At 44.7% G+C, this 12646-nt stretch overlaps 1 protein-coding gene across 1 annotated transcript in view; it reads left to right on the top strand.

The window, feature by feature from the left end:
• The window catches only part of LOC138192515 (cadherin-6-like), an 83316-nt gene that overhangs the window by 21076 nt on the left and 49594 nt on the right, over window positions 1-12646 (top strand). The window contains exon 2 of the mRNA XM_069139956.1: window positions 9566-9886. Within this exon, the coding sequence (XP_068996057.1) occupies window positions 9671-9886 (216 nt within the window). The 5' untranslated portion in view covers window positions 9566-9670. The remainder of the gene's footprint in view (window positions 1-9565; window positions 9887-12646) is intronic.

The following is a 12646-nucleotide window of genomic DNA, read 5'->3' as shown; positions in this document are numbered from 1 at the left end:
TTTATCAGTTTATCTGTTTTCTGTTTATCAGTTTATCTGTTTATCTGTTTATCTGTTTATCAGTTTATCAGTTTATCTGTTTATCAGTTTATCTGTTTATCTGTTTATCAGTTTATCTGTTTATCTGTTTATCTGTTTATCAGTTTATCAGTTTATCTGTTTATCAGTTTATCTGTTTTTCTGTTTATCAGTTTTTCTGTTTATCTGTTTATCTGTTTATCAGTTTATCTGTTTATCAGTTTATCAGTTTATCTGTTTATCAGTTTATCTGTTTATCTGTTTATATGTTTATCAGTTTATCAGTTTATCTGTTCATCAGTTTATCTGTTTATCAGTTTATCAGTTTATCATTTTATCTGTTTATCTGTTTATCAGTTTATCTGTTTATCAGTTTATCTGTTTATCTGTTTATCTGTTTATCTGTTTATCAGTTTATCAGTTTATCTGTTTATCAGTTTATCTGTTTTTCTGTTTATCAGTTTATCTGTTTATATGTTTATCAGTTTATCAGTTTATCTGTTTATCAGTTTATCTGTTTATCTGTTTATCTGTTTATCTGTTTATCTGTTTATCAGTTTATCTGTTTATCTGTTTATCAGTTTATCTGTGGAACAGCAAACACAGTGTGAAGCGGTAGTCCAGTTTGTATACCTGCTTATTTACTGCGCTGGGTTTGGGAAAAGCTGTGTTGTATTGTACCACAGAAACATTAAAGGGGAGTGTGGACATGAACCGTCCTCTCTACAGTCTGTGACAACCTGTCTCTGCTGCCGTCCCTGAACGCATCGTGTTTCTAAATCTGCCCTGTGGTTACGTCTGTCACCACGACATCGAAGGTCGATCAACGAGCTCCGAGACGCCGTGCACTCAAAAGAAAGATATGAAGAAGTAACTGGTCCAAGTTGAATCACTTGATCATCATCAGCTCCTGAGTTCCACACGTCTGTGATGGTTGACTCACCTAAAACCTGATCAGAGAGCAAACATCAAAGTTTGTGATACATGATTTGGGATGATTGTGTTGTTGAGTGAGAAACGTGTGCTGCGAGCGACGTGTTGTCATGTTGGAGAAGCCTGTTGCCATGGCGCCACAGTTCAGGTGGTCCACAGTGAACGTTTCCCATCGGACACCTCAGAAGGTTCCAGTAGAAATGGACAACCTGCTAAAAAAACCTGCTAATTCAGCAAAAAACCAGCTAACAATGAGATCACTTCACTAAAAACCAGATCAGATCAAGTTAACAGCGCACAACGCTAACAACTAGCTAATGAAGCTGAGAAGCAGCTGATTTAGCTAAAAGTAGCACGTCAGTCATTTCTGTTGGGAAGACAGTCAGTGAATCAACTCTGCAGGTTTCCAGACGGCGAACACGCCGACGTGCTGCTTCTCTTCCTGGTTCAGACGGTGACACTAACGTACGAGACGTGATCGGACCCGTCAGCACAGACTTGTCCTGGGATGTAATGTGGCCTTTCGCTGCGTCGGAGGTGGATCGTTCATGTTGGAGGATAAATGTCAGCAGCTGACAGCATTTCAACAATTCACTACTTCAACCAAACACCAGACTGATGTGATCGTCTCTCTGAGGATGACGGGGTCATCGTAGAGACACAGGAGGTGGATCATCAGTGATGTGGGCGGGGCCTCTACTGCTGACTTTACTACTCAGTACTGTTCATTTGTATACAGTACATATGAGTAAATATGGCAGTGGTCATTCTTTTCTTAATGAATATAGTTTTTACTCGTGAGGAAGAGGAGGGAGGGCGAGTCCCTGCAGCAAATGATCGTATAAAGAAATCCCCGACGCGATGTCGTAACCTCGTCATGAAGCGAGGGTTCACAGCAGTTTGACCTCTGAACTTTTAAACACATTGAGCTCAATATTTGAACATCTGACATCGTGACATTATTCTGTAAACATGACAGAAAATACAGAAGTCAGAGTGTTTTGATTTGAGATGTATTTAATCTGTTTACTGGTTGTATTATCCATTACAAGTGTCTAACGTGGAAGTCAGTGAATTTGAGTGATATCTGATATAAAGCTGACATTATTTTGATGGATGAGTCCTCGCCTCCTCTCAGGAGGAGCTCTGCTCCTCTCAGGGGGAGAAGTGGGAATATTTACTTTACATGAAAGTGCTATGACTTCACAGAAAACAAGAAGATGTTCCCATGACTTCTTTTAAATGAGATTTATCTGGGTTTCTGTAGCCCAGTTACCATGTTTACGTCCACAGAAAGTGGGTTAGTGAGTGGCTGCTTCTCTTCATGTTCCCTCTGAATGCCTAACGGGACGGACGGACAGACGGACGGACGGACGGACAGACGGACGGACAGACGGACGGACGGACGGACAGACGGACAGACGGACAGACAGACAGACAGACAAACAGACTGCGGTCAGAGCTTCCTAATCTGAGAGAACAGCTCGATGACATGGCGTCTCTGTGTCCCTGCTGCTCTGTGATACAGAGAATCTTTCATAGTGAAGTCGTGGATCACTGAAAGTTTCAGGGAAAGTTCTCTTTAAAAAGTGTCTCAAGTCAAGATGCAGCTTCTGCTCCTCGTTTATGGTTTATTCATAATGAGACTTCATACTCTCAAGGACCAGGGACCGGACCATTTGATGTGTGTGTGTGTGTGTGTGTGTGTGTGTGTGTGTGTGTGTGTGTGTGTGTGTGTGTGTGTGTGTGTGTGTGTGTGTGTGGTGTGTGTGAGAGAGACAGAGACAGAGAGAGAGTCAACTGGACAGGCGGTGTGGATGCTGTTGGCTGCCTTCAGACGGTTCGTCTGTTCTGATGGAAAAGGGTGGCTGGGTTTGTACTTGTCTCTCACACACACACACACACACACACACACACACACACACACACACACACACACACACACACACACATACACACATACACACACAAGCTGCTCGGTGGCTGACATTCTCCTTTTTTCACCTCTAATTGGTCCTCTGGGAGTTGTCAGAGGTCTCAGTGGCTGTCTGCAAAACACACACACACACACACACACACACACACACACACACACACACACACACACACACACACACACACACACACACACACACACACGGGCATGAACGGGATGAAGGAGAGTGAGGAGGAGAGGCTCTGTGATTGTCACCTGAAGGTCAGGTAGATTTATCAGCAGTTGTAAAGATGGAGGAAGAAAGAGGAAGTAGACTGGAGCTGCTCCTCTAAACTGGAGGAGACGGCTGCTTTAATAACACCTCACACACATGTATGACCTCACACACATGTATGACCTCACACACACCTCCTGCTTGAAGAGGCCATAGAACAGGGGTGTCAAACTCATTCTAGTTAAGGGGCCACATACGGCCCACTTTGATCTCAAGTGGTCCAGACCAGTAAAATCATAGAATAATAACGCATTCATAACGACAATATTTCTCTGTTTAAATCATTGGTGAAGGTTTTTGGATGATAAACCCTGTTTTAAGGTCTTTCTACAATAAACTGGAAACATAAAGACCAAAAACTCAGACATCAGCCCACTGTTTATCTGCCTGGACTCTCCTCCACAGACTCCCTCACAGCGAGCTGCTCCCTCCGGAGCAGACGTCACATTTACGCTGTTTTTGAAGCAATTACTGGATCCATTAAAAACAAAAATTACAAAACGTTTGTACTCATAAACCTCCATATTCTCAGAGAAATGCAATTTATGTCTTTCTGTAATTTTCACACTTAGCAAAGTCATCCGGCGGGCCGAGCTGGACCCCTTGGCGGGCCGGATCCGGCCCGCGGCCCGTATGTTTGACACCCCTGCCATAGAAGCAGAGCTGCACGGTGCTGCTGCAGGTGATTCACATACCTTCATTATCAAATGAAAACTGCAGACGTTGAGGAAACACACATCATGTGACACTTTAGAACAGAGGTCTTCAACAGGGGGTCGGTGACCCCTCGGGGGTCCGTAGAGGTACTGACGTACTGCAGGGGGTCGTGACATTTTTGGTTGATTAGACAATTTTTCATATTTTTTTCCCCCAATTTTTCCCCCACAAATTTAAATGTCTTTAAATAGACATCAACATGAATCCAACATGTTGTAGCGGATGGATGAATGGAGGCAGAAGATGTTATCTTTCAGTCAGAAATGTACATTCAGCAGGAGACCAGCCTAGACCTGTCCCTCCAAGCCTAGACCTGTCCCTCCAAGCCTGGACCTGTCCCTCCATTCCTGGACCTGTCCCTCCAAGCCTGGACCTGTCCCTCCATTCCTGGACCTGTCCCTCCAATCCTGGACCTGTCCCTCCAGGGCTGGATCTGTCCCTCCAAGCCTGGACCTGTCCCTCCAATCCTGGACTTGTCCCTCCATTCCTGGACCTGTCCCTCCAAGCCTGGACTTGTCCCTCCATTCCTGGACATGTCCCTCCAAGCCTGGACCTGTCCCTCCAAGGCTGGATCTGTTCCTCCAAGCCTGGACCTGGACCTGTCCCTCCATTCCTGGACCTGTCCCTCCAGGGCTGGATCTGTCCCTCCAAGTCCGGACCTGTCCCTCCATTCCTGGACCTGTCCCTTCAAGCCCGGACCTGTCCCTCCAATCCTGGACCTGTCCCTTCAAGCCCGGACCTGTCCCTCCATTCCTGGACCTGTCCCTTCAAGCCCGGACCTGTCCCTCCAATCCTGGACCTGTCCCTTCAAGCCCGGACCTGTCCCTCCATTCCTGGACCTGTCCCTCCAATCCTGGACCTGTCCCTTCAAGCCCGGACCTGTCCCTCCATTCCTGGACCTGTCCCTCCATTCCTGGACCTGTCCCTTCAAGCCCGGACCTGTCCCTCCAATCCTGGACCTGTCCCTTCAAGCCCGGACCTGTCCCTCCATTCCTGGACCTGTCCCTTCAAGCCCGGACCTGTCCCTCCAATCCTGGACCTGTCCCTTCAAGCCCGGACCTGTCCCTCCATTCCTGGACCTGTCCCTTCAAGTCCGGACCTGTCCCTCCATTCCTGGACCTGTCCCTTCAAGCCCGGACCTGTCCCTCCAATCCTGGACCTGTCCCTTCAAGCCCGGACCTGTCCCTCCAAGGCTGGATCTGTTCCTCCAAGCCTGGACCTGGACCTGTCCCTCCATTCCTGGACCTGTCCCTCCAGGGCTGGATCTGTCCCTCCAAGTCCGGACCTGTCCCTCCATTCCTGGACCTGTCCCTTCAAGCCCGGACCTGTCCCTCCAATCCTGGACCTGTCCCTTCAAGCCCGGACCTGTCCCTCCATTCCTGGACCTGTCCCTTCAAGCCCGGACCTGTCCCTCCAATCCTGGACCTGTCCCTTCAAGCCCGGACCTGTCCCTCCATTCCTGGACCTGTCCCTTCAAGTCCGGACCTGTCCCTCCATTCCTGGACCTGTCCCTTCAAGCCCGGACCTGTCCCTCCAATCCTGGACCTGTCCCTTCAAGCCCGGACCTGTCCCTCCAATCCTGGACCTGTCCCTTCAAGCCCGGACCTGTCCCTCCAGGGCTGGATCTGTCCCTCCAAGTCCGGACCTGTCCCTCCATTCCTGGACCTGTCCCTTCAAGCCCGGACCTGTCCCTCCAATCCTGGACCTGTCCCTTCAAGCCCGGACCTGTCCCTCCATTCCTGGACCTGTCCTTTCAAGCCTCCTGCACTGCTCCAGTTTAATATAAAACACTATTTTATACAGTATCTATCGTCGGGGTCCCTGCTCCATCTCTTTATCAGTTTGGGGGTCCTTGGCCTGAAAAACGTTGAAGACCCTGATTTAGACAACGATGTCCATGAAGCAGAGGGACTCCTGTCTGTTGATGGGTCGGAGGACGTCTTTGTGAGTTGCCGGGTCTTCTTCTCCTCCTCTTCCTCTTCATCTTCCTCCTCCTCCTCTTTCTCCCCTCCCCCCGTCCTCCTGTCGTCTCAGACTGACTCATCGGTCTCTGATCTGTTAACCCTCTGAACCCTTTGAGCAGACGGAGCTGAAGATCAGCAGCTGATTCATTTGAATAATGTTGATCTCCACTCATGTTTCTGTCAACATGTTGAACATGTCTGGACATCATCCAGTGAAAACCTCCCGTCCTGTAACCAGTCTGATTGTTTTCTGATGAGCAGACTGTCTGTCTGCCGCGGAGAGACGGGCTGTGTTGGTCGGTTCTGGAGGTCCGGTGGTCCGTGACTCGGCCGGACTTTTCTCTGTTCTCAGCTGAGACGGACGGCAGAGCTGCAGATGGTGTCTTTGGTTTAAAGAACGGGAACATCTGTTGATGATTGACAGGAACATTTAGTAAAAGGTTCTGTGTGTTCTGGTCCGATCTCTGCTGACTGCTCCTGGTTGTCGGCTGCGTGTCGCCTACATCATGAAGCTGCCGTGTAACCTTCCACTCAGAAACACACTCACTGATACCAACACAGTGATCAGTATTTAAAGGAACCCGTTATAACAGCAGCTCTTCTGCGGTTAGAAGTTACGCGAAGGACTGATGATATTTTAGGACACATTCATGCATAAATATAAAAACTCCTGAAGAGTTCATAAGCTTTCAAGCACTGCTGTGAAAGAATACGGGACAAGAATGTGCTGAATTCACAGTTTCCTTTATTGATAGTTTAAACTTCATAAAACTGGAGTCTCACAATTGAAAACCAGACATGAATATCTGAGGAGTTCATATCAGGTCCAGACCTGGATGGAGAAATGACAGACGGGTCACTGAGGCAGGAAGTGAAGGCTGTCCTTGGAGCAGATTTACACACAACCAGCATACAGGAGGAGGACATGTTACATGTTACATGTTACATGTTACATGTTACAGGTGTTTGTGTCACTGTGAGTTACTGTGTTCAACACCGGGACAACAGCTGGTGGGGGACGTCGTGTTGAACTCAGAGGTTTGTTCAGATGAACTGGTTCAGGACCAGTTTGAAGAGCAACGCCTCACTTAGATCAAATAGAAACTGTTGTCATGGATGACTTCACTCTTTCTGACAGTGCAGAGTCTGTGTGTATTTGAACTGGTGGCTTCGCTGTGACTCAGGACGTGAGGACTGAATCAGCGCCGTCCCCCTGACTGCTGCTCAGTGCTGCATCCTAGTGTTCAAACTGTGAACTGACTCCATTATCCTTTGACTCAGTCTCTGCAGTCCGTGCATGTTCAGTATTCACTTCATTAGTCACCGATTGGATCACGATCATGTCTGATCTGTCAGATAAGCTCCGCCCCCTCTCTTCATTGTCCAAATGTCTCCTTGTATCACTGAATGGGGCGGAGATGTGGTGTTTGTGCTGTGGCGCAGGGATCTGGGTTGTGTTAAAAGTGGTTCAGATGAAGAAGATGATGTGTGTGTTGCAGCTGCAGAGCTCTGAGTGGGAAGATAAAAGCACATTTCCGTTCTCTGCTGTAATTGCTGCGTAAGCGTTCTTTCCACATCCTTCACTGGGAATGTGAGTGGATTTATTGATCTGCTGCAGTTTTTAACTGCACAAAGGCAATTTTAGGAACGTGTTGTTGTTTTTTTTAAAGTCACTGGTCAAAATGATTGTAGAGAAAAAACCTTTATTTAAAGGCAGAAGCATTAGATGCTGTGCAGTGTGCTGTAACCATCGCTACAGGCCGTCCCGACATCATCATCACACTGCAGACAGCAGCACTGACATGGTGGGTTCCCACCTGTGAACATACCAGAAGTCTATTGAGGTAAATCCTCCCTTCTCTCAGCTTGAAATGCTTCCGTGTGGAGATTTAAAGCTTCAGCCGTGAAGCGGAGATGAAAGAGGAGAGCCGCGCTGTAAACGAGGTTTAAACCGTTCTGCCTGGTTGAACTGAAAAGGGTTAAATCAGAGAAAATCACATGCCACTGTTAAACCTGAGGAGGAAACTGACCGCTGGACTGAATCCAGAGCTAATGAAACAGAACAATTCACTGAATCCTCCAGTTCAGATTCTGTCCGTCACCATCTTTACTAGTTCGGAGCGGTTTGGAGCAGGAAGTGACCATATTTGGACGAGCTGGGGGAGGAGCCAGAGGTGGATCTGACCGATCTGATCGGAAACCTGACAATACTACGTCCCGCCCACCGATAGCTGTAACCTGACTGCACCACAGGCCTGTCAATCAAACAGACACGCCCCCAAAAACAGGTCTTCTTGAATCTTCTTTTCTAATGAATGAGGGATTATTTTCCACCATTCAGACATCCAACAGATAAAGAGCAGATGTAATATTCACTCTGCTTTATCTGCTTCTTTAGCTTCACTATGTTCAGCAGCTACACCAAAACCAAGACAAGGAGACACGCTAAAAGGCTGCAGTCATAATTCATCACTTTATTCATATGACCCACCGTTGGAGTGGAAATGACCCGTTAGAGCAGCTTTGAATAAAAAGGTAGAAGTGAAGGAGTTCAGTATCCATCCATCATCACATGTAACATGAATGAGAGCACATCCATCATGAATAATTCACTCCTCACTGTATCAACCCACATCCTGATGAAAGGCATCTTCAAGTCACAGCCTTCGTCCTCCAGATGGAGAAGATTGGAGTCCACTTATCTTTCCTATTCGTCAACCTTGTTTCCTCCTGTGCTGCAGCGTGTCGCCCGTCGTTACAACCTCTCTGCGTCCGTTTCACTGCACTCTGCCTTTGTTGTGTTAATGTGAACTGATGCGCCTGGCTGGGCTGCTTTTTGTTCGACATCTCTGTGCTGCTAATAACTGTACGTCCGGGTGATGAGAGAGAAGAGTGCATTAATGCACTGCCCTCTGTATGCCTGCAGAAATAAATGTTTGTTTATGGAGAGACGACCGTAGTAATGAGGAGAGTGTTCATTGTGTCAGAGAACAGACGACACGTGGACCGGTACGTTCCTTCATGAGAACTCTTTCAGGTGAGTGAGTTGATAGTTTTAAAGGATGTTAAAGTGCTCGAATAGTTTGATTTACTGTTTGAAGAGCTGGGATCAAATTATACATCATGACCACAGACTGTTTCTAAAAGAGTTCGTAGCTTCAGGTCTGTAAAAGTGTTCTGATCCAGAAGTGTCTTCAGCTGCAATACCAGCGAGTGCCACTAGAGGTCGGCTTCAAAAAGCCTCCGGCTCCATAGACTCCCATTCAACTTCTGTCATCAAATACTCCCCCAGCTCATCCAAATATGGTCACTTCCTGCTCCAAACCGCTCCGAACTAGCAAGATGGTGACGGACAGAATCTGAACTGGAGGATTCATAATGTTCACAAACCAACGATGACATCACTGATGGTTGATGACATCACTTATGATGACATCACTGATGGTTGATGGTTGATCATGACGCATATTTAATTTGCAGCTGAAACAATACTGTTCCTGGTGGGCTTTTAATTTGGTAGTTTGCAGGAAGTGTTCTGCTGACAGTGAAAGCAGTATTTCAGTGCAGGACCTCCTGTAGCAGGTGATGCATGTCACTCAAGAACGCTGCAGAGTTGATGAATGAACTGTAGCTGCTGACAATGAAGGAGGAGCTCTTTGTTTCTGGACTGATTAAACATGTTCCAGTGTTCATGGACTGATCTGGTTCTGTCTGCTTCTCCAGAACCTCCTCCGTCCAGTGGAACCTGCAGGACTATGAGGGATCGACCCTCCTCCCAGTCTGAGAAGGTAAAACATCTGTGACTGTGCATCCTGCGTCTCCTCCACGATGAGGACTCTCTGTCTGGGTGTTGTGTGGCTCTGTCTCGGCCTGTCCCTGGACGCCGTGTCTCTGAGTGGACGGAGGACGGACGCAGCAGACGGATGGGGACGAGCAGCAGGGATCAGCGGGGAGAAGCTGAGGAGAGTGAGGCGAGGCTGGATGTGGAACCAGTTCTTCCTGCAGGAGGAGTACACCGGCAGCGACTACCAGTACATCGGGAAGGTAAGACCCATCTGCCCTCCTCTGTGTGTCTTCAGTCCGTCGTCTTAAATAAAACACACCGATTAGTGGGAAACACTCATCAGACACGTCTGTCCTCTCCTAAATGTGTGCTTTATTTATATGAATTTATGCTGAAGTTAATCAGTCTTTACTTATTGTGTGTCTGCACAGTGAATGACTGCTGATCAGTGTGTTCAGAAACCATGAACCAGTTCAGATCAGTTTCATCTGAAAATGTACAAAAACAAGGAGCTGCTCTCTTTTAGGTCTCCGTTTCCAACCAGAGAAAAACAATGCACTGAATATTTGAAGTGAGATGATGTAACCTTTGAACACAATCTCTGTGGTGCACATGAAGAGTTAGAGTCATAAGAAATGTAAAAGACTTGTTCAGTTCAGTGAAGTCGGGCTGGATGCCCTGCAGTGTCTGAGTGTGATGTGAGGGAACCTGGAGGAGATGCTGTTGCTGAGGAACCGACACCACTAAGATTTATCCTCTAGATCCTCTCTGCATCCTGCACCTTTAACATCCGCAGCATCCTGCACACATCACCTGGAGGAAACAGGAAGGAAGGAAGGAGGGAGAGAAGGAAGGAAGGAAGGAAATGGAAAAGGAAGGAAGGAGGTAGAAAACGAAAGAAGGAAGGAAGGAAGGAAGGTAGGAAGGAAGGAAGGATGTAGAAAAGGAGGAAGGGAAGGAGGGAACGAAGGAGGTACAAAAGGAAGGAAAGAAGGTAGAAAAAGAAGGAAGGAAGGATGTAGCGAAGGAAGAAAGAAATAACAACTAATGTATGATCACATGAAGTTTCCAGTCATTTGAGTGTGTTGGTGTTGGAGGAGGCTGAGCTCACAGGAAGCTGACATGGAAGAACATACTTCAGAGAACTGGGTTTCTCCACTCGCTCAGCACAACAAATAATGGAAGCTGTAAAAGTGTTTCAGTGAGATATTTTTGTCCTCCAAACTGTGAACGCTTCTGTTGGCACATTCAGGACAGACAGCAGAGAGGCTGACAGCAAAGACAAAGACCGAGAACACATCAGGAGGGAGGAAATGCTTCTCTCTTCTCTACAAACATAAGGAGGAGGTGGAGGAGGTGCTAGAACACCACAATATATCATATTATCATGTCAGAACATCATATCATCATACCAGAAACTCATTATATCATCATATCATACCAGAAACTCATTATATCATCATATCATACCAGAAACTCATTATATCATCATATCATCATACCAGAAACTCATTATATCATCATATCATACCAGAAACTCATTATATCATCATATCATCATACCAGAAACTCATTATATCATCATATCATCATACCAGAACATCCTTATATCATCATATCATCATATTATCATATCATCATACCAGAAACTCATTATATCATCATATTATCCTATCATCATACCAGAACATCCTTATATCATCATATCATCATATTATCATATCATCATACCAGAAACTCATATCATCATATTATCCTATCATCATACCAGAACATCCTTATATCATCATATTATCATATCATCATACCAGAACATCATTATATCATCATATTATCATATCATTATACCATCATACCAGAACATCATTATATCATCATATTATCATATCACCATACCATCATACCAGAACATCATTATATCATCATATTATCATATCATCATATTATCATATTATCATACCATCATACCAGAACATCCTTATATCATCATATTATCATACCATCATACCAGAACATCATTATATCATCATATTATCATATCACCATACCATCATACCAGAACATCATTGTATCATCATATTATCATACCATCATACCATCATACCAGAACATCATTATATCATCATATTATCATACCATCATACCAGAACATCATTATATCATCATATTATCATATCACCATACCATCATACCAGAACATCATTATATCATCATATTATCATATCATCATATTATCACATTATCATACCATCATACCAGAACATCCTTATATCATCATATTATCATATCATATCACCATACCATCATACCAGAACATCATTATATCATCATATTATCATATCATATCACCATACCATCATACCAGAACATCATTATATCATCATATTATCATATCATCATATTATCATATTACCATACCATCATACCAGAACATCATTATATCATCATATTATCATATCACCATACCATCATACCAGAACATCATTATATCATCATATTATCATACCATCATACCAGAACATCATTATATCATCATACCAGAACATCATTATATCATCATATTATCATATCATCATATTATCATACCATCATACCAGAACATCCTTATATCATCATATTATCATACCATCATACCAGAACATCATTATATCATCATATTATCATATCATCATACCATCATACCAGAACATCATTATATCATCATATCATATCACCATACCATCATACCAGAACATCATTATATCATCATACCAGAACATCATTATATCATCATATTATCATATCACCATACCATCATACCAGAACATCATTATATCATCATATTATCATATCATCATATTATCATACCATCATACCAGAACATCCTTATATCATCATATTATCATACCATCATACCAGAACATCATTATATCATCATATTATCATATCATCATACCAGAACATCATGTTATCATATCATCATACCAGAACATCATTATATCATCATACCAGAACATCATTATATCATCATATTATCATAT

This window comes from Embiotoca jacksoni, unplaced genomic scaffold, assembly GCF_022577435.1.
Source record: "Embiotoca jacksoni isolate LCO1_2020_lvr unplaced genomic scaffold, fEmbJac1.0.p SCAF_88, whole genome shotgun sequence".
In the NCBI taxonomy this organism is placed as follows: domain Eukaryota; kingdom Metazoa; phylum Chordata; class Actinopteri; family Embiotocidae; genus Embiotoca; species Embiotoca jacksoni.
The sequence above is the reverse complement of the archived record's forward strand: the minus strand, read 5'-3'. Positions and strand labels throughout refer to the sequence as shown.